Genomic DNA, 27,122 nt, shown 5'->3' with positions numbered 1-27,122 from the left:
AAAGTTGGCAGTGAGTGTTTCAAAATGAGTTCAGTTTCCTGAAAATAGTCAAAAGTTCAGTTTGAAATACTTTTATTTCTAAGGACTTCCCTCTAGTAAGTTAGAAAATGTGACAATACCATTGCTAGGCTGTTACAAGTGCACATTTGTCCTGATTTTACACCACAAAACGTGTAGTGTGACTAGTAGACAGTTGATAGTAAAAAATTTTTAGGTACCAAAACTGATTTATGTATGGAAAGATGCATTTGTCCAAGTCTCTTCTTCATATTAATAAGTAATTTGCACACTTAGTTCCCTATATAATCCCATTAATTTGTGCTGACAGCACCGTTCTAGGCAGGATTAGACAGATATCTTGTATTTGTGAGTTAGCAGTGGCACTTCAGTTTTTTTCTTTGTTCCTTCAAGCAGCCTCCACGAATGGCCCATGAGCCCTTGCTCCTTTTCAAGGGGTCAGGCGCTTGGGGTCACGGGGGAACATGGAAGTCTGGCGAACGTTGTGGAGCCCCAGGTACAGCATCGTGACTCGCTCCAGTCCTGTGGAGTACAGGCTGTTCAGCATACACAGCAGTAAAGCATCACCAAGCGCCTAAACCGTCTTCCTACCAATGTTCTAATAGCACAGAATAACATTTCATTGCCTTAAAGTGGGCACAGAATTGTGCATTCTGTTTTATTTTATATATATATATATATATGTGTGTATTTTTTTTAATAAATTGGAGTAGACAAGTATGACCTCTAAATAATATTTATCCCCTCAAAAATTAAAAAATTGAATATCATGACTTGTTGGAGAACAGTGCTGTATCACCACTTTGGCTCTTTAATGTAAAAACATCTAGGAAGAGATACCAGAATGTGTTATATGACCTGTGATTATGGGGAATTCATGAGTGCTCTAGATCAGTACCTACCAAATCAAAGTAAACAATCTTAATTTTAGTTATTTGGTGACTTAAATATGATAGAGTCAATGTGACAGAATTCATATCAACCATAAAATATGAGCTGAACTGCATCACTGTTACACTGACAAGAATTATGAATTTATGGACAGACTGGATACCTATGCCGCCACCCGCATGAGGAGGAGCCCCAAATCGGAAAGAGTCAATGTAAGCCTTGATCTTCTCCAAGTCTGTAAGAGACCAAGGTTACAGAGATCAAACATGTCAGGAAATGAAGCTTCACCTGTCAAGCTTTAGTGGAAAATATTCATCACATCTGCTTTCATCTGTACATGAAACTAACAGCAAGGCAGCAGATAATTTGGTGGTTAAGGATGAAAAGGCCACGGATATTAAATCCTTGAGCACATAATTTTCTACTTAATAATCTAAAATAAGTTAACTGGTACTGTGGAGAAACAGGCTGTATTAGACCCTTCTGGTACAATAATGTGCTAAAGAGGAACACCACTATTCCTTTCTCAAATAAGAAAAAAAACCAGATGAAAGGTCCTTCAATTACCGATGTTGTGGTGCAAGGCCCTCTCGGTTAGCAGCTCGGCATCATGGACTCGCTGAGCACCCGACAGGATCTCCTCCCCTCTCATGAACATGTCGTACGAGTTGGAGTATTTCTGAAGAGAGCATTCAGCAGATCAGGGTCAGGTATACAGCCACTTGTCAAAGTGGCTGGTCTCCCCCTGCCAGGGCTTGACATTAACACACACCCACCCGCCAAATGCAGGTAGAAAACGGCATTGGCGGGTAACTCCATCACCCCTACTAGCCACTGTGGCGGGTGATGTTTTGGTGGTGTGGGGAAAAAAAAAAAAAAAAGTAGTTCACAAAACTCTCCTTAGATGATCGAATCAAGTCATTGTCATCCTAAATAATACTACAACTCCCATGAGCACTTGCTGCACAGCGTGCATACGCATACTATTGGGCACTTCGGCACCAGACTCCAACAGCACAAAGAGAGAAAAAAAGTTGAAAATATGGCGGCATATTAAGGGCGTGAAGACAGCGTTGCTGTGAAAGCACTTGTCATGATGAAATGAAGTAATCACAGTTTCAACAGATGACGCTCCTTTTCTGAAAACATCCACGCGATTGGGAAGCATGGTAGACCCTTCACTGATTACTTGTGGATGTGGCTGTGCGAATCAAAACTAACATTACTGTACTTGATTGCTAGTAACTACATTAATTTTACAAATTCACAAACAAGGTAACTTAGTTTACATGTAATACTATCGTCACCTAGGCAACCTCAATGTGGGCAGATGAAAAGAGAGGTCTGAGCAGACATAAATTAACATTAAGGCTAGACTAGCAAAAAAAGAAAATATATATATAAATGTTGTTTAAAAAAGATTACCTATTTTATTAAGCAAGATGAAATTTTTTGTCGACAGTGTGGATGCACAAAAAGGCTAAACTCATTTTTTGTTCAAATAAATAATCAAAATGGAAAACACTAGCCACAGTGGCCGGTGAGCCAAAGTTAATGTCAAGCTCTGCCCCCTACCAACAGACCTTGAGGTGACCACACACTTACAGGGTTGCTGGGGTCCGGCATGGTGTAGAAGGGCCTCACTGCCAGAGGGTACTTGTCCAGAACATAGAAGTCGGTATCATACTATGGAAAGAAAAAGCAAAAGTAACGCCATGTTCACTCCTTACACATTTCCTGACATTCAGCTGACTGAATTATACTGACAAAAAGGGTAGAAAGCAGATTTCTATCATTTAAAGGTAAGCACCTTAAAGTAATGCTAAGAAAGCAAAGAGATTTTACACCAACTTCATTTATATTTTTACCTTTTCTTTGACAAGACGTCCAAGAAGTTTTTCATTGGGTGTGCTGAATTGAAAAAAGAAAAAAATATGCGCACATGTTAAACAAAACACTGAGCGCTGTCCTTTTTATGTAAGAATAACACTTTGCGTGAAACATTTTTATAAGTATAATGCTGTATAAAACATACTAAGCTATAAACGTGGGGATAGGATGACTGACAAGTTACATTATTTAGGTGGAACAGAGCGTGGGCAGGTGTGATGGCCTTACCTAAGGTCGTCCTCATCACCCATCTCCACCCCAGCCTGCCTCAGCATGGCCACAGCCTCCCAGTACTCGAGCCGCAACGTCGGCTCCAGGAACTTGAAAGGCTCGCTGGGATACTGCTTGTTAACCGTCTGGATCTCCGTCTGGAACCTGTCCCCAGAGAACACACATCTCAGACACGCATGCACACACAAACACTGAAAACCTGGTTCTGTAAAAAAAAACTGCATTTGAACCCCTTTCCCAGTAGATACACTTTAAACTGTCCTGATTGTATGGAGGACATGCCATTTCATGACAGCATTCATGTCCCCCTGTGAGCCCAGAGTCTACTTCAGGCACTCATACCTGTCTCTCAGTCCTTTAAAAATCTGGACCATGGTGTCGGCAATGGACTCCACCACCTCGTGGTAGTGGTAATTGAAAGTCATCTCGATATCCAGGCCCACAAACTCCGTCAGGTGCCGGTGTGTGTTGGAGTCCTCGGCTCTGAAGACTGAGGGACACGAGATCCGTGAAGAACCATCCAGTTAGCTCTGCGTGGCCTGAGCTGAAGTTTAAAGCTCAAGTTTAAACAGAACTTTTCATAACACTCTCCGCATACATATTGCACCGTATTTCACCTGAGCTCTTGAATCAGGAACGAAATGAAGAGAACCTTATAAAGAAACACAAAAGTTCCCCAGTCCATTCCTAATATTTAAATATAGTCACTTATAATTCCATAATAGACAAAAAAACAAAAAGTATTAAGTGAGAAATTCCACCGGAAACTTAATTTAATGTAGACCGTGTGTGGAGAACACCTAATGGGTTGTTACAATGTGAAAAGAATGAAATAAAAATGTGAATAATTTTCTACACTAAAGCTGAAGCACTCTTCAGTGAACCATTATAATAATAAGTGCAACATGGAAGGTACCACATTCCGCTAGCGAGCCACACAGCCCACGTGATGGCAGTCTCGAGTCACACTTCTCACAAACAGCATAAACTAACGTTACCTTTTTTTTTCTTTTTGCACCAGACACATTCTGCGGCTGCAGGGATTTTCCACACAAATTTCTGGGGCTTTCAGTACTTACACCTTCAACTGTCACTGGCAGATGAGGCTTTTACATGAAATTGCTCTGTATGGGTGTTAAAACTTTTTATTTTTTTTTTCAAACTGTCTTCAAGCTGTGGGGGCGCGGTGGGTTGGACCACAGTCCTGCTCTCCGGTGGGTCTGGGGTTCGAGTCCCGCTTGGGGTGCCTTGCGATGGACTGGCGTCCCGTCCTGGGTGTGTCCCCTCCCCCTCCAGCCCTACGCCCTGTGTTACCAGGTAGGCTCCGGTTCCCTGTGACCCCGTATGGGACAAGCGGTTCTGAAAATGTGTGTGTGTGTGTGTGTGTCTTCAAGCTGAAAGTGAGCATTCTTGTAAAGAAGCAGGATGCTGTTTCGTCTCGACCTTCTAGAATACCGTGTGCTGTGGTTTCCTGGCACATAACAGAATTCATTAAGGTTACTGGGGCAACCCACATTCCTTTGTTTACCCGTAATACTACCCAACGGGCATTTGCTGAAGGTCAGTCCGGATACCCAGCTTCGAGGCTAGAGGTCATAAGGGGTCATTGTCTGCAGTGGGGGGAACTCTGAGCTCCAGTGGGGGATGTGTGAAAGAAGTTTCGGCGTGAGAAAGGCCAGCTCCTACCTGGTCCCACGCAGAAAACCTTGTCGAAATCAGCGCAGATGCACATCTGCTTGTACAGCTGTGGAGACTGGGCTAAGTACGCGCTAGTCTTGAAGTAGGAGACGGTGAAGACATTGGCACCTCCTTCGCTGGCAGCTGGAGGAAGGAGACGTGACAAAATGCTGTTAAAACAATCATCTGAGTCCATCTGATAATTACCTCACTCACTTTCGCAAACCATTTGTCAGAGTCAGGGTCACAGTGGTGCGGAGCCCATCCCAGAAACACTGGGCAGAAGGCTGAGGGGGCTTACATCCTGGACAGGACGCCAACTGATAGCATGGTAACCACATACACACATGCGCGCAAACACTCGCTGTGATCATTATCTGCAAGAGGCGTTTTACGTAGATCATACCACTTTAAGTATACACTGTGTATCTCTGAGATTACACTGATCGCACTTAATTCGCATGTTATCAAAGTTCATGTGAAATACTTTGTGTGGTTCGAAATCTCTCGCTCAACACCATATTCAAAGGTGAAATCAAGTGCGAAATTTTTCTACATGCTACTAAATTTTGCAGACGTGGGGTGGGAGAGACTGTATAAACACTCGCCACTTGGTGGTCTTACTCAGGGGACATCCAAAATCTGTTGGCTCTCCGTTCTGGCCCCAAAGTAATGGAATGATTTCCCTCAGAAGTGCTAAATCCCTCTCAGAATTTAAGAAGGGTCTTGAAACTCTGCTTTCAGACCCACTGTTCTCCTGATCTCTTTTCAGCAACATAAATTTGCACCATATTATTGGTCACAATTATCATGGTATGTTTATTTTTTATCAGGCCCAATTCTAGGACATCTCATTGTCTAGTGTGTATTGGCAGGAAAAGGTGGTATCAGACAAGCTGCTTTTTGATAATCTGCATCTTAAGCTCTATTTTGTGAAATGCACTTTTGTTTACTCTCTATAGTACATCACTTTGGCTGTTGCATGTAAATGTGCACTCCACACTGCGCAAATCTGGTGCTATTGTTGTCATACCCCCACTGATGATTTTGGGTGGGTGGGCTACCAGCACATGATGTTCTGTGTTGGGCGTATTTGTGGGGAACGTGTGGTTTTTATAGAGTACACACTGTTATAGGTGGTTCTTTCTGAGGTTCACTACACTCACAGCAGAGCGGCAATTTCAAATTCGAAAACGCCCAGGAGCCCACGGTCTGATTGGCTGTGAGCTGAAAAGAGGAAGTGGAAGCTTGGTCACACACACACCACGTTAGCAAACACGTGAAAATACCGCTACCCATGTCAACAGCAGTTTGGGTACAGTCTGTACTGCTGTGTGAAGGCTGCACGCAGCCGATGTGAACACACGTGTGATCGGGTACAGAGAGACAGAAAGAAAGGGCACTGTCAGAGCAAACTGCAGCCCCCCATCCAAGTGTTTTGTTCAGTTCCTGCCCACCTTGCGAAGCACAAGCTTTAAAATGTTCCCTTAAGATGGAAGAAAATACTTGTTCTGGAGATCATATTTCCTACAGTTCCAGTCTAAAATTTTAAAGTAGACTGGCTGGAAAATATATTTTTTCCCATCACTGACAGTGTTTTACATTAAACAGGCTTCTACTGTATAATTACATGAAAACAGGTGGGGGAAAAAATTCTAAATCTTGTACTCCCCAAAACCTACCCTTTGCCTTAAGAGCTTCACAAACACAAAGCGATCAGCTATCATGATTCAGCAGGTGTTCTCAAACCTATTTCTGAGTCGAGAATCTCAGCGTCTTACTACCTCCCTGCAGTTCTGCACACCTGCCGTGTAAAAAGGCTCTTCTTCTATCCCTGGTTTCTCTTCATAATGAGCAAATCTCTCTCTGAGCAAAGGCAAAGACCAGTTCAATTAGCTAAATCGGATGGAGCAACAGCTCATGTAGAGTGGAAACGTGCACCAGTACTGACCCTGTAGACATGCTGAGGCCTACAGGAATCAACTGGCTGGTTGTGGAGCTCTAAAAGAAAAAAGATCTACGTAAAGCTGCAGCCGTTTCATTTTTATAGCGCTTCAAGAAGTGTGCAAAAGTATTAAAATTGTGCATGGTACTAATAGAAAACACTGCTACTGCTCCTCTAAGATATTCCTGCCGTGTGTGAGTGCACCCTCAGCACGGGCCCAACACTCTTACCGATCACGTGTACATTTAAAGTCTGCGGTGTGTTGACGTGGTGCAGAGAGGGAATATGGCCAACCCATTGAATTCACACTCTCACGGGAGTGGACGACTCTGTACCTAGTTTCTGTGCACCCAAAAACGGAACATGTGGTTTTCTTCGAGTTCAGTGTCAAAGGTAATGTTTTCTAAGGTTTGTGACACTAAAACCTGGGCGCCAATTTCAAACTGAAATGTGGCTGCGCTCTGATTGGCTATACTCAAGTTGGTACCATAATGAATGGTAGAGAGGAGCAGCAGATGCTGTAGTTCAAGTTCAAGTCGAACTATAGCACTTGTTACCAGTTAGGTACAGGTTCAAGTGCAAGGAGATGGACTGCTACTATGTCCCCACATAAGACAGAGGTATACAAATGGATGGCACACAAGTTGCGCTGGTACCTCACTGCTCCTACGCTGTGGATCTGGACATGGAGTCAAATCCATCTCTGTTTGGAGTTTGCACGTTTTCATCATGTTTGTGTGGGTTTCCTATGGGTACTCAGATTTCCTCCCACAGTCCAAAAGACATTTCAGATTAACTGCCCGCAGCGTGTGTGAATGCCAGACAATGAACTGGTGACTTGTCCAGGGTGCAACCTGTCTCATGCCCTATGCTGCCATGATAGATTCCAGACCACTGTAACTCTGAATGAGACAAGCAGTTGTCATGGATTGCATTTCAATGGATGGATAGCTGTGTCAACATCATGTTGAATGAATGCTAAATGTCACTCATTTTAGCCCCACATGGCACAAGAGTGGCACCTGATATGATTTTGGGAGTCTGGATCTCCACAAAGCCCTTGCTGGTGAGGGTGTCTCTGAAGAGCTGGCACACTCCTGACTGCAGGCGAAAGATGGCCTGACTGGTGGTAGTCTGGAAAATGGGTGGGAGAGGGGAGGAATAATATGGTAAGTCATCACTTTTATGAGAAAAACAGGAACATACAACATCAAATACACATTACCTTTAGCCACAATCAAGAATGATCTTCACACTGTTACTATGGAAACTAATTTAATAAATTCTGACAGTATAGCCTGTGTCATCTTTTAGCACCAGGTCTCAAGACTGATAAATTATACAAATGCCTTAGAATTAAAGACTTATGATCTGGTCTTGACTACAACACTGTATTCAGAAAGCCAACCATGCTAGTCAGGGGGAAAAAATGCAACTGAAGGGTAATGAAAGTGCTGAATTGTTCATGAAGGCCTCAGATTTCTTTCTCATCCTCTTTTATCACACACAGGGCTGAAAGCAGTTTTAACTGGTGAAATAAAACACCCAGTACTATTTCCCCAGCCCTAAAAAGACCTCAACGTCAGCTTGCAACCCCCGACACTGCAGAGCGAAGCCCACTCAGGATGGCTGTGACCACCCTAAATTCCAGGTTCCACCTTCTGCAACACCCACCCACAATCCGCTACAAGATCTGCCTCAATTCCCACTTTCTCAGTATTAAAATGAAGATGTTCTCATTTTCACTTTTAGTTTCTCAGGCACAACTCAACAGCATTAAACTAACATAGAAAGATGGAGTCAGATGAATCACTCTTGAAGAAAATCCTGGTAGTAAAGGACTTGGATGGAAGGTTAGGGTTAAGGTTACTAGAAAGATTCACAAGCTTAATAGCTGCTGAACTCAGACTGTCACGAGATTTGTGCTTTCAAACACCTTCCAAAGTGACAGGAAAAGGATTAAAATAAACAGAGAACAACTAGTTTGGGGGTTTAGGGGAAAAAAGAAAGGTGACCCAAGTGGGTAACTGGCTCCTCTTGATTGCTGAAGAGTTAAGTTTGCAAATGTCTGCGTACAAATCCAAAGGTCGTCTCACAGCTCTCGCCGCTTGGTCGTGCGTCTCTCTCCATCTCGCCTTGATGGAAAAATTGCGCATGCAAAGCAGCCTTATCTCGAGCCAGCGTCTAAGGCTCCTCTGAGACTGTTCACGGGCTCTTGCATGTGCCCACACTATGTTCTGCACAAGGTGAGACTGCAGCTCTGCTTGCGTCACTCCTGTTTATTTTACACTCCAAGTTATAACACCAAAGCACTGCGGTTTACCCACAAGACGTTCAAACCACAGGGTTCAGCATTGGTCGTATGGCCAATTTTCACAACTTAAAAAAAGTAGTTTGTTTTTACATGTGTAACCATGGCAACTAAACAGAGTGCGCAAAAGCTGTGCCCTACCTGGTTTTATCATGTAAGATTTTTTACAATAAACTATTCTCTTCTGTTCTAGATATTTATCACACACTTTCACTGGTACATTACTACAACTGCAACAATTACTGCTAAGAAAAAATTCACTTCTGGGAGGCAGATAATTTATTATTTTGTAAAACTGGATCATGGATTCCTGCTGAAGGATCGCAGCTACATTCTTCCGTTAATTTTCTATAAATTGAAATAAAATGCAGACTAAACATAAGTCCATCGACAACAGATGAAGACCTTCAGACACAAACATGGGATTATCAAATACAGCTCATTTGTTACCCCTATGTTGCTGGTTCCCATCATTCATGTAGCTGCCTATAGAAATTACATTAAAATACAGATAATCATACCACACGGTGTTGGACTTATTTTTATTTAGAAAATCAGGAAAGAAATGGCTCTGGAAGACATGGGCTGCAGCTTTTGATCAGTGAAGTTGTTTTAATTTATGAAGCAAAAAAGCAAATGATCTGATCACTGATCTAACCATGGTCCTATTTGATGCAAATGAGATCTCAACCTGACAACTGACTGTGGCAGTAACTATACTAAAATTGCAACCCGAAGATGGACACTCACTCACGTTAACCATGTGTTCTTGTCAGGGCTGCAGCAGTCAGGAGGCTATCCTGGAATTGCTAAATGGGAAGCCAGTCCATAGCAGGGCAGCCACACACAGTACAGGCAATATAAAGCATCCAATTAACCTGAACTACATTTCTCAGGACTGTGGGAAGAAACCAGAGCATCTGGAGGAAACCCACGCAGGCACGAGGGAGATAACGCAAACTCCACACACAGAGCTGGATTCCAGCCTACATCCAAACAGTCAAAGTGCTGTGAGACGGCAACTTTACCTGCTGCACTGCTCTGAAGATGGACATCACTTGAAATTTTTTTTTTTAGAAGTACAGGGATAATGTTCAGAGATGCAAAATCAAATGTTAAATGAACTAATTTCATCCTTCACTTTGAAAACTGGTATTATACTCTCCAAATCATATAATCTCGTAGCAAAAAATGCTGTTTAGGTTGATCAGCCCATAATTTCCCCCCACCAATGACACCATGCAGCCCGCAAAGTTTTATCCTTGCAAACTAAGACACAGTGGCCAGGACCACACCGCCTGTGGAGGAGCACTGTTTGCGAAGACTGGTACTCCAGGTACACAGAGCATGGAGCCCAGGAGCTCCGATAACATAAGGGACATGGTCTGATGACTTGGAATCTCTTATCTCACGCTGCAGACTCCGTTCCAGTGGCAGGAAGTACTGCATTTCAGCACACATGAAGTTGTGTAAACAAGCAAAGTCCGAATTTGTTTGAAAACTTATGATAAGTTAATGCATAAATTGTACATTTGCTGAGATGTACGTCGCCTTGGACAAAAGCATCTGCTAAATGAATAAATGTAAATAAGTACTTTCAATAACTGTCAGCAGAGCAACAAAAAAGTAATGTCAGTTTGTTTCATGGGCTGTCATTCCTCACGCTCATCACACTTCCTGAAGACCCCTGGCTGCTCTCAGTGGCTTGGCTTTTGAAATGAACAGTGACTTGCTGAGAATGTAGACTAAAAAGGAGAAACAAGCTGACCGGTCAACTGATGGACCGACTGGCCGATGGACTGAGTGAATAGTAAACCGCTAAAAGGAAGACTGCGTAGGTCTTACCCTGAGGTCGATCACCCTGTTGTCCAGCCTCGTGTCCTGATTCACTGTAGCTCTTCCTTCCTGTGTGAATCCAAAATATGACATGCTGGTATTTGCATTTTTAAACTAATACCTTTTTTAAATTAAAAAAAGAAGAGAACCTGGTCCCTGCATCAGACACTGAAACACTATACCAAGAAACAGACACATAACACGAGACAAAAGGCTGCAGTATTCAGCAGCGGTGGTCTTGTCGCACTAAGATGATCTAAAGGGTCTCTAGATATTCCAGGATTCATTCAAAGTACTAATGTTAACTTTTATAAGTTACACTTCCTATCCAAATGTGTGAGTCATCAGCCTACGTATCAATAACTTAATCAAAAACAGAGTTTGAGTTTTCATTTAAACATTTTTTCAATGTCCTGTAACACTGTCACATTTCCACATTAAATGTTAACTGGGCAAATGCTGATGAGTAAATCACACTAGTAATATTCAATCTTTCTGAAATTATAGGAAATTAAGATATGCGTTTAATGTGTAACTTTTACTTTTCTATAGGGGACAATTTAAAAGGAAGTTTAACAAATTTTTTACAAATTCTTGCAGAAAAATAACTGGAGGTGACAAATGCAAGGTTTCTTCTGAACGATATATTCGACACAAAAAAGCTCAGGATGTGATTCTGACGAAGAAAGGGGAAACGACCGCTGTTCTTCAGAGCTCCCTCTTGAGACCCCCGGGGGTTAGGGGTGAACAGGAATACCATGGTCTCACATCCTGACACACACACGTGCTCCCCAGCGGCCAGCAAGTGCCCCGAGGGGCAGGTCCCTGTTGAGGACACCTGCGCTCAGAGCCTGAGACCCCTGGGAAATGCTTGGTTTCTTAGCCCTGGGCCCTCCTGCGGAGGGAGGAAGGGGGGCTGAAACCATGGCTACCGTAAAACCAAAGACATCTTCTCATACTGGGTTATCGGCGGAAGCAGCTCTCCAAAGAGAGGCCTTGCAAACGTCACACTTCTTGGCACCTTCTCTAGTGCAGGAAAAAGGCTGTTTGCCACACTTTGAAGCCACTGGAAATTTAACATCAACAGAGAGTGTGTTCTTTTAACCATTTCGGCACGGAGGTGGCTGACAACACCAAGGTTAACACCGCTGAAGCCGAGACAGGTGTCAGCAGTTTCACTGAAAAGTATGAGAATGCCCTTTAACACACACATAAATTGTGGTAAGTCTACATATAACTATTCCATGACTTGGGCCAGTGCTTAGAGCTTTTACCTTATAATCAATGGACCCAGGTTCAAATTCCCCTTCTGCTGTAGAACCCTTGATAAAGGCACTTCCCTTGAACTGATACAATAAAATGACCCGGCTTCATAAATGGGTCAATCATCTTAAGTAAATTAATGTACAAGCCTTGATTTGGACCAAAATGAATAAATAATGCACTGCAATATACAGTAAGGTGAAAAGCAGGTAAACATGTTGACAAATTTTCTTTTTCTGAGGGTGTCAGTTCTCAGGAGTGCTTTTATGGTTCACACCCTACCTACTTTCCAGTAGGGGAAAGGTTTTGTGTAAAAAGATCCAGAAACCAGGATTTGTCAGATAGCAGCACTACCCACTGCACCTCCAATAATAGGTCATGTGAATATCTATAACTCACATGATATGTGTAAGACATCACTAATTCAGGAAATTAATGAATTTTTTTAAAAAGATGCAATGATTACAAAACCTGTGGGTTTTGTTCAGCTACAGAGGAGTGAACGGTGTATTTTAGCCAACTCTCTCTGGTGACTTTGTTGTGACAGAAAGTAACCAGAGCCGACGGTACCACACCAGCCATCAGAGCCCCCCCCGTGTCCAATGCTCACCTCATCACCTTCTCCTTCGGGACGTACTGCATCCTCCAGCTGCAGGGGCAGACGGGGCTCGGCCTGACTCACCACAAATATCTAAGCAAGAGCAGAGGGAAGCAAAGGGGTCAGACTCACCCAGCATTATGCTGGAGATGATGCACCCCAGGAAGGCTCAAAGTGCCTCAAAGCACAAAGAAAAGCACATTTCTCCTTGGAGTGAATAGCCAAGTAAAGGGAAAGGGCTGTATGTCCCAAATGTCCTCTGATCCACTCGCATTTCCAATTAAATCTCCCATGGCTGTCATCTGACACCTCTCATTTTGCTCATCAAAACCCCCCTGTGCTGATGGCCTCACACGCGATGGTAGTGGCCTAGACCCACCCTCTCAATGTGCAGCTCCACATCCTGCTGGGTGCAGCTCTCAATCTTCTGTTCCACCTTTCTGACAACGCCCTCCACGTCCACTATGCTCTCCTTGGTGATGCTGTGGAGGACAAGTTAAGGTCAAGGGTCAACATCTCATGACCATTCTACCGAAAGGCGTCTTCAAATCAACGCTCTGCACTTGCGTAAAAAAACCAACGAGTATAAAGTCACAGACACTGTCGACAGAACAGGAAAATCTGCAAGATCGTATCAACACAAGGTAATGGTAACAGAGCTGCAGGCAGTTATAGTGATTACAGCTGCAACCTTGGAATCAGAAGGTCAGGGTTCGAATCCCCACTCCTGTCGTTGCACCCTTGATCCAGGTACTCATCCTTAATTGATAAAATAAAAAGTACCCAACTGTATAAATCATTTTAAGCAGCTTATTATAAAAACACAGCATTATTAGTTGCCTTAGACAAAAGCATCAACTTAATGAATAAATAAGAGTTACAGTGTCAAAAGAAGAACAGTTTTATATGCAGTAGGGAACAAAGGGACTTCTGGTTAAGAATCTGGCTCATGGTTGTGGCTTAATGAGAATCATCATGGCCAATATGCTGATCAATGACTTCTGGCTACATAGTTCCACTTTTACATGACTATTGTGAATTTCTACATCACACAGCAGGCACAGTAATAAACGGAACTGTATTTACCAATTCATAGGTTTATAAATCATAACCTGTGACCTCAAATATTTTAGGACCTGCTAATATTTTTCATTTATCATGGCAGCGGTAACCACAGTAACACCATAATGCTGATGTAAAGAAGTCTTAACAAGGAATTGTAAACACTGTGTGGATAATGCATCAAGTTGGACATGAAAAACAAGTTTTTCTGTAGAATAACACATTTTCCATTACTCATCTACAATGAAAGTACATGCATGCCAAGGACCCAAAAATAGAGTGAAAGCATCAATAGTATTTATACCCAAAAAAATCTGATGTCCAAATGCGTTGTGTAAGCATAGGAAGACACTCCCTTTGATTTTTATTGGCCATTTTCGCCTTGAGTTCCCCTTTTCAATGTTCAATGGAAGAGAACATAGTTACAAATGAAAACCTCAGACTTTCACCACATTTAAATAAACTTGACAAACCATTTTGAAAAATCATTGGCATTGTTACAGACTGAAAAATTTAGATCCTAATATGGCTTTGCATTGCATATGACCAAATAACAGAGCAGCTGCAGAACCTGCAGCAATCAGTGTCTCAAGATGCCATCTGAGTGCTTTCTGCAAGACAAGGTGCAGCACAAACTCTAACAGAATAGTTCCAAGGTCTACAAGTTAGATTACAAAATGACCCTATTGACTTTTACAATAGACTATTTTAACCTGAGTCATACAAATATGTATATGTAATAATTGTCCACTGTCGAGGAAGAAGTTTTAAGTTTATATATAACAGATATTTTATATTTTATCTGTATATGCTTCAAAGCTCAGTTGTAATGAACTTACAGAGGACTTTCTATGCCAATAAAAGACATGTTTGGGAATGAGCCTTGGACAGCTGTGTAGAAATCCTAGAAATATATCCAAAACCGTTTCTGGTGGGAATCAGGAGGGTATACTTCTATGAAGGAGTTTCCAAAAGGAGATAACTAAACGGAGCATCTGGTAGCATAATGATTAGTGCTGCTGCCTTCAGACCCAAAGCTCACAGATTCAAACCCTACCGCTAGCTGCTGTACCCTTGAGCAAGGTCCTTACCCTAAATTACTTCAGCAAAAATGACCTAGCAGTATAAATGAGAAAATATTCGTAAGTAGCTTAATATTGCAAATTGCTTTGGATGAAAAGCATAAACTAAATGAATAAATGCAAAAAGGTGCCCACAGGAATGGTTGCATCCCATCCTCCTCCAGTTGATCCAGAATGCTGCAAAACGCTGCCAGTGTGTTTCCATTTATTGCCCCCTTTGTCTGTCTCTATTGACTTTTTCTAGTTGCCAAGTTAGACTGTGGTTATGGCCTAAAACGACTTATGAGAGGTGCTGTAGGTATTTGCTAGCAGATCCGTCAGTGGTTTAAAGCCATAACCAGAGGTGGGTTGCAGTTTTAGCTCCAATGTGGTGGGATGATCTCCCTCTTTTGCTCAGAGCTGCTGAATCCTTAACAACATTAGGACAGGGCTTCAAAACAAATCTCTTTCAGAATCCCTTCTCTCAGGATGGCCTCTAGATAAATTTACACTGGATCATACGTATGTACTTCCTATCAATTCCATACACAGCTACCCGTGTAATGTATGGTAATGTATTTCAGTTTAAAAAGTGACATCAGAAAAACTGGCCATACTTCAAGAATTGCACGTATGCCTATATCTGCTGGAGAATTGCACTTTTGTTTTCACCAAGTTGTATGGTGCTTTAGACAAGAGTGTCTGCTAAATAAAAAAAACGTAAATGTGTGAGCTTATCAGTGCTGTGAAACTTGTAAAATCTAGCACCATCAGAGCCCACAAGTCTTATTCAAGGGCCTTTTTAATATCCTAACAGGGATGACTGCAGATGACTCTCTGGGCTGCAAATCTGCAGCCTTTCAGTCATGAGTAGGCAGTGGTGCTCTCTATTTAACCTTTGATGAACCTTCAGAATTTTCTGCTTTCATCCATATTTCTAACGCATGGCTCAGCTTCGTCATTGCTTCCACGAGCATTAGTACAATCCGAAAAGTGTTTTGTCACCTATTTGTTACAAGTGCAGTCTGTTAACTGCAGTGGTACCCGCAGCCCAACTGGCAGGGTCAAAACGCTCACAAGCTGGATTCCCACCAGAAGCAAACTGTACTGCACTTTAATATCTGGATATGAGGCCCAAGAGAACATCATCAGATTAAAGCAAGGAAAAGTAAAGGCTAACAGCTAACAGCCATCTGTCACCAAATCAAGCTGTATTACCGACATTTGAAATTAAACATTTAATCTCATCTGAAAGGCAAGGTATTTTAATAGGTCTGGCATGGTATAACATGGTTGACTTTATTAAAAGTTCACATTTGCCCAGCAGTAACTCCAAGGTGATTTATGCACAATTGTCCCAGGGGCTACCAAATATGAAACACAGCTTTGCCCCATGGTGCTGGAGTGCTGCTGTGGGCCGACAGCAGTCCGCTTGCATGGTCTTTCATCACATCTTGATTTCGCTCAGGAGCTGTCTGGTGAGCACATCACTGTGTTGCGTGCGACAGCATCAACTGTCAGTTGAAGCCACAGTCTTGCGCAAAAAGAGAAAAGCGGAACCCAATTGTTTACAATGAAAGACCTTTCGAAACTTAAAAAAAAAATTGCAGATGCCATTTTTTTTTTAGCCATGACCTTGTAGATATGGAGGCTTTTAATTTTTAAAATGTCAAACGTACTGTTACCTTGGGCATTTCTGCTTTATAAATTGGTTTACAAGCTCTAAAAATTCAGGTAGCTCCATTATCTCTCCAGTCAGACTGCTTGGTCTGCACTCATATGAACAGATACCCTTGCTGACCTTTGTGTCAATCTTGGACGAAGACTCTCCACCCCAGAGCCTTAAAAGTGGGCCATTCTCCTGTAGATTAAGCAGGAGATAAGGAAAACAAAGCTTGAGTCCTTCTTCCATGGCCCTCTTCTCTGAACATGTTGACAGCACTGACACTTCCTTCATAGAGAAGATATCCGGCCTGATCATGAGATTATCCGTTTGAGAGAAACACAGGGGATAAGATGATGTTACCCAACGTGTGACTCGTGTCCCAGACTGCTGTCCGTGACATTAGCTGAGCCTCATTTGGTTTGACCCCACTGACCAGGGACAACTTCCTCCTTGGTCTGGCAGAGTTGGTTAAGGTCAACGGGGGACACGCAGGATGTCGTCATGCTAGGCCTGAGCAGCCCACCACCGCTGCACTAGCATACAGCAGCAGTCAAAAATTTGAGCACACCTGAAGGAAACTAGTTTTGGTTCAGAAGACTGGTGAGGAAATGAGGCACCATGTCTTCCCAGCTCTTCTGCAGCAGGTCCTTCAGCTGTAGGATACCAATGTGCTGCTTTGCTTTCACTCTTCTGTTCAATTCCCCAATTAGTCGCATTGCCCTGTGGACTCGAACTTCTGACTGGTACTGTATAACGGAACACCAGTGCCTCCTCTTAGATCACTTCTTCAGCCGCTTGCTTTTTCAAACATGCTGAGAAGAACAAGAATGCTTCTAATAAGCATTACTTTTGTTTTACAGCAGCCCAATCCTTTGTGTATCATTCAAACGTCCCCCATGCTGCGAGCTCTGAGTTTTGAATCCGAGAGCACAAGTCTGAAGATTGTCACACCGAGCCGCTGCTCTGACGAAGGCATTGCAGAAAAATCAGAACTCCTGTGGACCACAGGTAATGAACTGTCAACAGGCCCTTAAGTGCGGACACATTAGGTGCTTGTTATTGTAACAGGACCTGTTTCATTAGCCACATTCTGGGCTGCTCGATGAAAACGGTGCTTTCGTTCCCGAGGATGAAAAACGATCGGCTCCCTGTGAATGTGTGAAAGCAGAGCCTTTCCCACCATTGTTCACGCTGGGAGAAAGGGGGAGGGGGGCAGCAGGATGCGGCGGCTCCTACTCACTTGGCGGCGAACTTGACCATCTGCTTGCTGGCACGATCGCCGACAGCCACCAGGGCCTGCACGTTGAACTGCTGCTGCCGCAGTACCAGGAAGCACTGCTTTCCTGAAGGGATGACAGGAGGACAGCAGTCACGCATATATGCCCTCACACACGCATAAACACACACAGACACAAACAAGTGCAAGCAGGTGCACAGGCGCTCAGGCAGAGTGCAGTAAACACCTCCTTCTAGCATTGAATCGGGTGCCAGGATCATTTTACACCTTCAGTATCACTCTATGACATGAGCAACAAGAGACTGTTTTCTGATGGTCAACATTACGGTGCCGTTTCCTGTCCAAATCCCATACATCGACGGGTCTGTTTGAAACCCATCGATTGGCTTCTCCTGTGACCTCATAGGTGTTGCGAACCACCAGCTGACATGGACAAAGCAGCAAAGCCTTTGTTATGCTGTACCTACAGCACCTGATCAATAGCTGATCACTCCCTAAACCCCAGTAAGAACACTGTGAGCCTCCTCCCCTCTCTGCTTGGTGGTCCCGCTCACTGAAAATGGAATGAGCTTCTTCCATCCCTCGAAACTGCTGAAAACATTCCAGTATTATAAACTGATTGTAAAATCCATCGCTTTCAGATCCGTTTACCTCCTGATCTCCTAACAACTACATAAATTTTCACCACTCTGTCCTTCTTTGCATGTCTGTATCTAAAGCTCTTCATCCTCTGTTGATGCACTTTTGTTTACATAGTTGTATGTCACTTTGCAGGAGTGTCTGCAAATGAATAAATGTGACTCTCAAAAATGTGAATTACACCCAGCGTGCAGCACTAAATCAAAGAAGTAGAAATTTTTAAGGAAGGACCTGTGAAACACTTTCCTGTTCTGTAATACAGGATTTTGCATGACCAGCACTGAGGTTTGGCACAGTTTTAATTTATGACACACCTGCAAGAAGCAGAATAAACAAAATGCATTGTTAGCGTGGGCAGCAGATTGTATTATTTTTTTTTTCTCCGTCACAGAACCGCGTCTCGGGGGGGGGGGGGGGGGGGGGGTGCGCCCATCAAAAACGACCTCAATTTCTGAAGTAAGGTGGGTAGGCAGCAGAGGTCTGCAGACTGCTAAACACACACCTAAGCACCTCTCTGTAGGAAGAGTACTCTTTAGAAGACCTTGTAGGGGGCTGAGACCACCCAAATGCTTTGATCTTGTTTTTGCCACAGAATTGTATTGTGGGGGTGTCAACAAAGTAATCTCGATTTACAACTTCACCTGAGTGTAAATGAGGATGTTGTTCTGCTATCCAGGACATCCTTTAGGCTGAAGCTGAATGAATAAGTGGATGGACAGAGGGAGAATTCCTCACACGAATGGAGGCTTGGAAGGAAATCAGCGTCATACCGATGGTTTGTTTTTTGATGGTATTTTTAGTCTTTCAGCCCCAAAAACAGCAAGTGCAGGTGCTTACCTGCAGCAAGTTGGAGTTTGGCGTATGACAGTGTTACACAACCTCCCACGACCAAAAGAAAACCGCTTCCTTGCACAAGATGCAGAGCTGGCAGAACCCAATGAATAGATTGGAGGACTGTTGTGCGCTACACGACAAAACATGATTCATATAGATGACACACATATATTACATTTATTTATCTGACACTTTTCTTCAAAGCGACAATGTTAATCTGTTTAAAACTATTTACCCATTTATACAGCTGGGTAATTTTACTGGAGCAATTTTTTTTTTTTTAGGGTAAGTACCTTCCTCATGGGTACTACAGCTGGAGGTGGTATATGAACCTGCAATCTTCAGGTCCAAAGGTAGTAGCTGTAACCATTATACTACCAGCTGTCCCCCACATACACACAAACCTGAATTGCAGTTAAAACACCTTCAAGTGAAAATCTTCAATCCATAATCAATAAACTGGGGGCAGCATGATGGGACAGCAGGTATTGCTGCTGCCTCACAGCATCTCCACTGGCTGTAAGAGGAGGCTGTTTATATCTATATGAACACAACATTCCTAGACATGCCTGACAAGCATTCAGGAATTATAAATAACCTGCAACTTCATGTAACGGCATCTATCACACTAGTGTTGCCCACATCACATTACTACAAATAACTGGTTTCCCTCTGCACTCAGCAGACAAACATCTCTACTACCTCAAGTCAGAGGGAAAATCTGAACTATGTGAACTAAACAATAAGAAGAGCATTCCTGCTTTCAGGATTACCATCCAACAGGATAATATGATACTGGCCCATTACTGATATTCTATTCCTAATACATTATTTACAGTGAAAATATTATATACTTGGGTCATTAGTGTTCAGTTTTCCACGGCATCTTTTTTGCACCACACAGAGCCCTGGAGTCCCTCACCACTCACCCAAATCCCAGCTGTGCAGGTAAATCATGAACAAAAGATTTCTCTTTTTTCAATTCATACGTTATAAACCTGTTGTGTTCAGTCGGGTGGAGATAACACGGCGCTTGGTGGAATGGGCGACAAAGGAGAGGACAAACCAGAACAACAGGCCATGTTGAGGAAATGGAGGGAAGACTCCCTGCCGAGCAGGTGGGAAAAAGAAGCTCAAGCACGCAGTTTGAAGTCGGAGGGTGGGGGCTCTCACCTTTTGCTCGGCTTGTATGGATCCTGGCACGTACCCAGAGCAGCTGGCCAGCCTTCTCTGCTGTCAGGTCCTGGACGCGGACCAGCACCCGGTCTGTGTCACACAGGAGTAGAGGGGGAGAGGGGAACAGTTAGCTGACATCAGAAGGGCTTCACAACAGGGCCACGACTTAGAATCCTTAGCTGACAAGGACAAAAGACGGTCACAAAAATAAAACCATGATGTCACGCCACCCTCTCCCCTAAAACACCACCATCCTCTGTGACTGGGTTCCAACAAGGAGTCTCAAACGCGGAAAGGGTACAATAAATTGATTTACGTCTAACTGTAGTACAGATGATGCCATCGCGGTTGTCCCATTCTACCTGAACCACCCTCACTCTTCCTAGATGAAAGTATTTGCAGTTATCTTTCCCTATCGTTGGCAAGAAGGCGTTCAAGTGGTAACTGCGCTCTGTTCTCTGGCAGTGGACCTGCAAGAGCAGCCAGACAGTCGGACGACTGGGAGGCTGAGGATGCAGAACAACCTGGTATCCTCCCGGTAACAACCACATGCTGTTTATTATCGGACTTTGATCGGGTGCTAAAATATGAGGGTAAAAACATGCGAGGAGATCGGAAGGCGGCAGCTTTCTTGTGAAAACCTGTGTGACGTCAAGACTGCATCACACACCATGTTGCAATCAGTCCTGATCACCAGCTCTAGACGTCCACAAGGGTAAACACAGATGAAAGGCAAACCAATGTCCTGGGAAAGTGCTTGGAAAACAAAAACTGAAGACAACAGAGGAACAATCCAATACTTACCCAGTCTCGCCTGAGACTGAAGCATTGGAGGAACCCCATAGCGATCCTCGGCAAAATCCTGCAAAATAAAACATCATGGCTGAAAGATTTCATTTAGCAACAATACACTAGTGACTGACACAGTTCATAAAATAGTGCTTGTTTGCTGCATAAAATAATACAAGTCACTTCACATTTAAGTGTCTTAAAAGCCTGAGATGTAGTCAGAACCTAGCAGACTTTTCTTCACCTTTAATCTGTCTACTGGGCATCAATCAGGTTAATACAGAAGTAAAACAGAGGAGGTCAAAGCTCAGAGCAACGTGGCCAATGTGCTGTTTTAGAGCTTAAACCGGACACTCACGTCTTCGTCGGTCATTTGCTGCTCTGCTGCCTGCAAACAAAAAAGAGGTCAGTGGAGCATGAACTCTCATCCAGCACAAAGGCCTTACATAAGGCAAAGAAAACACTTTTTACAATAAAAACACACAGTTTCTATCATCTTATACCTGAGGATTCTCTGCAAAGAGACTTCCGCTGTTCTACCCATTTATATGAGTAATTTTCATTGAAGCAATATAGGGTAAGTACCTTGCTCAATGGCACTACAATAGGAGGCAGAATTCAAACCTGGGTCCTCCAAGTGCAAGGCAGTAGGTCTAACCATTACGCAACCTGCTGCCCCTGTTTAACAAAGAAACCTCCTTTTTAATCACATTATAACAATGATGTATATGTGCGTACGTATGATCAAATATTTACTCTTCTCAATGTGTTCTTTAGCTGCCTATTGGTTGCAGAAGTGGGACTAAATTAAGAGTTCAGAGCAACAAAAAGTAATTTTGGAGTTCAGATTTTTTTTTTTTTTGGACATTATTTCTTAACAGGAAATAAACAATGGTGGGAAAAAGCTTTATTATTTAGTGCTGAATTCTGGCCTTTTCTCTTTCATAATAGGCTTTCTGTTTTCATCTTCAGAAGCAGGAGAAAAATTATGCAAAGGGGGAAGTACAGATGGATGTGTGTTCTTTGAAAGGGTATTTACTGTGACCCAGGAACATATTTAAATACAAAACGACCTCATCCTTCTGTAATGTCAGAAAACAGGGTCCTGCAGCAAGATGGAACTGTTCTGTGAGGTTTTCTGTTACAGCTTAATTATACATACATGTTCAATGTGTAAGGCTATTAGTGGGATACCACCTTCTAAACACAGCACAACAATAAGTTGCTCCCAGCGATATGATACACAAAAGGGTTTTTCTGCAAGTTTATATTATCGCTTGATATCCCATTTCCAGCAAAACAGCCCTTTTGTTTGGGCTGACAAAACAGACCAAGTACAGGAATTGCAAAACAAAGTGCAAACATAGAAAGGGATCTCCGCCCCATCCCATCCCACCCCACCCCACCCCCAAGCCCTCCGTGCCAACCGCCCTTTGCGCTGACCTGCTTGGCTTGCTTCTCGGCCTTCTTCGCCGCTTTCTCCGCTTCCTTCTGCTGTTTCTTCAGTGCTTTCTTTGACTGGGCCTGAGAGTCCTCCTCAACAGCACTGCCGGAGGATGTTGCCCAAAGAGAAGAAAACAAAAGGGGAAAAAACAAAAATAAATGCATCAACCTGAGCGCAACTCCCAAGGGAAGTGGTCTAGCTGGTGGGAAAATCCACCCCCCCAATCAAATACACCCGACCTGTGGCTCGGCAGCCTTTTGCAATGGTCAACCTTTAATCCCATTGTTTTCACATTTCCACAGAAGTACGGAGTGTGTGAATTCTAGGACCGAGTGCCAGAAGTGCTCAAGGGGGCAGAGGTCAGACAGATAAATGCCCTCTGTACACACTAACTTTAAATCTATTACAGTACAATATACTGGGGCAATGGCTGGACCTGTGATGTTCAAAAGAACACCTACACTCAGTACAAAGGGCATGCACTATGACCAGTCACAACTTCCAAACTGGGGAAAAAATTCAGGGGAAAATTAGATATTTATCTTCTCCATCCACTCTAACTCCACTTTATCCATTATCACTAAACTGAGACGGAATGATGGCACAGCAGGTAGTGCTGGTGTCTTACAGCACCCAGGACGTGTGTTTGGATGTGGATTCAAAGCTCTCTCGATCGGTGTGGAGCTTGCATGTTCTGCCTAAGCACAGGTTTCCTCCCACAGTCCAAAGACATGCTTCAGGTTAGCTCTTGATTCTAAACTGCCTGTAGTGTGTGTGTATCTCTGAGTCAATGAGTGTGTGTGATTTCCCTGTGGTGGACAGGTGTCTTATCACTGCCTCACACCTATACTTCTTACATATGCTCCAGACCATGACAGCACTGAATCGGCATAAATAGTTATTCACAATGAGTGAATCACTAAAAGCGTTTTTATTTTTGCTTTTTTTTTTTTCTAAAGTTTTATGGATCCCTTTGAGTTTTACATGTCTTTTGCCAAACTTTCTTTTTCCATTCAATTTACTTTTATATAGCGCTCTCTCAACAAGGCGCCTCACAGAGCTGAGCAACAAAGAACATAAGGCCAACACATAAATGACACTGAAAAGGAAGCAAACACAAAATGCACGAAGAAGGCAGTTTGTTAACGTACTCTTGAAAAATAAGCCATCTGGTTACTGAAGAAGGGAAAAAAAAAAAAGAAAAGAAGAACTCCCAGGTGAAGGAATTAGGCAAAAAGAAACCTCGGGGGGTTCAAGTCTGAGTGGCTGCCTTCCTATTTTAAAAGTACCCAACAAAGCACTGACCAAATCACTGGGGACGCCGTCACATCTGAACGGAGGTATTAGGTAGCCGTTGAGATGACCACCGAGGTGAGACTGAGCGCAGCGAGCTGGAACCTGCCCCCACATGGTAAGCACACTACACCAAGCCCTCCACCCTCCTGGGAGCAGGGCACGCATCGGTCAGGATGACACAGAGCCTCCTCGCTAATGATCACAACCGATGACACCGCTGGAGCGAGTCCAGAACGGCATGCAAGCTTCCTCATTTGGGTCTCCCCTCCCTCTCCGCAAACCAGCCCCTTGAGGACATAACGCAAGTCTGACAAGAGCCCAAGCCAGAGGGGTGCCAGGTGCGAGGAAGGATGCAACACAATACAGCATGATAAAAGGCACAGGTGCACCCACCTGTGAGGATACCCCCTGGAGAAGGCACCGAGGCACCTGCTCCTGAATGTCACACGGCCTTGTGGTTTCAGCTTTTTTAAAAACCTTTTCTTTTGTCTTTATTTCCCCCCTAAGGTCTTTGCTGGATTCACGGACAGACAAAAGGAAAATGTCATGGGATCACGGTACATCTTAACATCCGAAAAAAGAAAGGAAGTCAAAACTACTGTTCTTTGCATATAATTTATTTATAAAGAGGGTCTTCAGTTACTGACCGCACCAAGATTTGAAATATGGAAGACGGAGAACATGAAAATGGACCCTTCCGTTTCTCGCACTGAAATTTCATGGAGTTCCGTGCTGCTTCCCTCATAAAAAAGTAACCCTTCTTTCTACAACATGCTTCGCTAAAAGTAACAAAAGTAATTAAAACAAAATTTGAATGTCTTCAAATAGCACGACAAGTGATTATGTAAGATTTACTTTCATGCACCATTTTAATGCAAATTTTCAGCCCTTAGAGACACATACGAGTTTGTACCTTTTTTCTCCCAATTGACACCTTATGACTTAATGTGTGACCTAGTACTGAAAACACGAAGATTGATAGAGGGACTTGAAAGACCAAAGTCTTTGTCCACACATTGTGTGTAGGGTAAGAGGGTGGAGCACAGGTAGGTGGGCGTGGCGGACAATTACACTTTGCGGATGAATGATTCCCAGACATCTCCCAGGATCAAAGGCCAGAGGGCAAAGGGGGCACTGCTATAAGATAATCTAACGCGAATCAAATTTCAGGATATAGGGAACAAAGCCTGTCTAAATTAATGTACAGTCAAAAAAAATTAAACAACAAGCAACAGTCCGCTAACACCGCCATGCAGCGAGAGACCAGGGAACTCTTTTGCAAGTTAATAATTCCTGCATAAGGCCATATCTCCAATATAGTCAATTGCTCTTTGATTTTAAAGAGTGCAGCTGTCCCAACCTAAAAACAGAAACGGGGATATCAAAATCCCTGCCTGCTCAGCCTTACGTTCCCATCATGGCATCATGAAAACCGGTGGGAGGAAACGAACAAGCTGTGCTCTCGTTAACTGTGTTACTGCACTTACATTTATTCACAGTTATTCATTTAGCAGACGCTTTTTTCCAAAGCGACATGCACCTCATAGAAAATATAATGTGTGCATTACATTAGCAGAAAGACAGATAGATGCAGACTCGTGATTCTTAAGTAAATTTAGATTGTTTCTTCCCAACATATGAACCAGGGTTCATCACACGAGTAGCTGCATTAAACTTTATCCAAATATCACAGCGCCTAATAAAGAATAAACAGCACTTAATGCTGTTTGTTTCTGATGCACTTTTGCGTACCAGATTGCATCTGGTAAATGTATAAATGTAAAATGTAAGAATCAGGCACGTGGAACTTTATGTATAGGTTCTTTCTGGAGAGTCAGATTTTTCTCTGCCTGAATCTTGCAGCATTTTGGCCAAACAGCATAACATCTAAAAAATATAATATCACTTAAATGACCCATATATATCATATGTATATATAGATTTTTTAGGTTTATATGATAAACTGGACAGGGATGTGACTGTCTTTCTGGAGACATCAGGAAGCAAAGTGAATGCTAGTATCAACAGAACTGAAAAACAATGAAGGAATAAAAAGTAACTTTTTATGTATCTCCTAGACAAATTAAAACATGCCTTAAAGCAACATGGTATATATGTTATAAAAAGCAAAAAAAAAAAAAAAAAAAAAATTATGACTCAGACTGGTGACATTCACAGTTTAGTATCAAATACCTTCATCTGACCACGAACAAGGCACACATAGTATTTTATAGCGTAACTGTGGATTAATTATGGAATTAATAAAGTACAGTTTCCTTACATACGAAGAAAGTGCGGGGAAACTAACAGCTGACTGGGCCACACAAGTATTTTTTTTATAAATGTAAAAATAATTCCACACCTGCAAGTTTACGACATTATTTAAAATGCTATTTTTAATATTTACAACTATGAAAGGGGGGAAATACAGCCACGCGAAATAAAAAGTAAATGTTACACACAGATCACAAACTTAGTCTTAACTTCACTTGAGTTGACACACAGCTGACATGATGATGCTGATGTAATCTCACAACGAATGACGCGAATTGAAGATTTAGTTACTCTGCAGCTGTGCAATACAACAAAATTATAGAATAGTTGGAACAATCTCGGCAACACAGATGTGTTGAATAAGAATATTTATAATCATTTGTCTTTTCCTGACGAACTACGAACTGATTTATTAATCCTCGCAGCACGCAGTGCAGCCAGCTAGCTAGGCTAACAAGCTACTGACTCTGAGGCGAGCGCAGCTTTCGAGGCTCTCGACGCGTCTCTTACCCTTTCACTTCTTCTTTAGTCATGGCGTTTACAAGTTTGTTTTTTGTGGTAATTGTCAAAAACTGACGTATTTCGAATTTTTGTCTGGCGGTCAATTAACATGTAATCTCACACCTCAAGCATGAGCGGAAAGGACCGGTTTCGACGGCACACCAACACTGAGAAACATCCTTTAGGTCCGAGTAGAAAAAAGCAACGCAACTTTGGTTCCTAAGTGATCGTCCATAGAAATGAATTATCACACTGTTACCTAATTTAAAAATAAGAAGTAATGACGAAGGACTACAAACAACGATGATGAGGATGATGATGATTCTCACAGCACCTGGGTGGTGCGAGCGGATGTGGGTTCAATCCCCGCTCAGTCTGTGTGGCGTTTGCATGATCTTCCCCTGTCAGCATGGGTTTCCTCTGGGTGCTCTGGTTTCCTCCCACACTCCAAAGACACACTGTTCAGATTCCCCCATAGTGTGT

At 42.9% G+C, this 27,122-nt stretch overlaps 1 protein-coding gene across 1 annotated transcript; it reads right to left on the bottom strand.

Moving 5' to 3' along the window:
- Positions 1-76: 76 nt before the first annotated feature.
- On the bottom strand, positions 77-26,810 carry dars1 (aspartyl-tRNA synthetase 1). Its single transcript, XM_018743268.2, has 18 exons — positions 26,649-26,810; positions 22,568-22,670; positions 21,483-21,512; positions 21,140-21,197; positions 20,333-20,425; positions 17,690-17,792; positions 13,040-13,142; positions 12,673-12,753; positions 10,809-10,868; positions 7,675-7,786; positions 4,717-4,851; positions 3,373-3,520; positions 3,028-3,174; positions 2,778-2,820; positions 2,515-2,595; positions 1,477-1,588; positions 1,073-1,144; positions 77-540 (listed from the first exon to the last, which is right to left on the bottom strand). The coding sequence occupies exons 1-18, from the start codon at positions 26,669-26,671 to the stop codon at positions 449-451; spliced, it is 1,596 nt and encodes a 531-aa protein (XP_018598784.2). The 5' UTR covers positions 26,672-26,810; the 3' UTR covers positions 77-448.
- Positions 26,811-27,122: the final 312 nt, after the last annotated feature.

The sequence above is a fragment of the Scleropages formosus genome, chromosome 14, assembly GCF_900964775.1.
Source record: "Scleropages formosus chromosome 14, fSclFor1.1, whole genome shotgun sequence".
Taxonomy (NCBI): domain Eukaryota; kingdom Metazoa; phylum Chordata; class Actinopteri; order Osteoglossiformes; family Osteoglossidae; genus Scleropages; species Scleropages formosus.
Note: the sequence above shows the minus strand (reverse complement) of the source record. Positions and strands in the feature narration are given on the sequence as shown.

Bases quoted from the DNA above. Each gene is read 5' to 3' on its own strand.
- dars1 (XM_018743268.2), bottom strand. From the start codon at position 26,671: ATGACTAAAGAAGAAGTGAAAGG. The intron at 22,671-26,648 runs GTAAGAGACGCG...ATCCTCCGGCAG, and splicing joins ACTAAAGAAGAAGTGAAAGG to TGCTGTTGAGGAGGACTCTC. The intron at 21,198-21,482 runs GTGAGTGTCCGG...TTTATTTTGCAG, and splicing joins AGCAAATGACCGACGAAGAC to GATTTTGCCGAGGATCGCTA.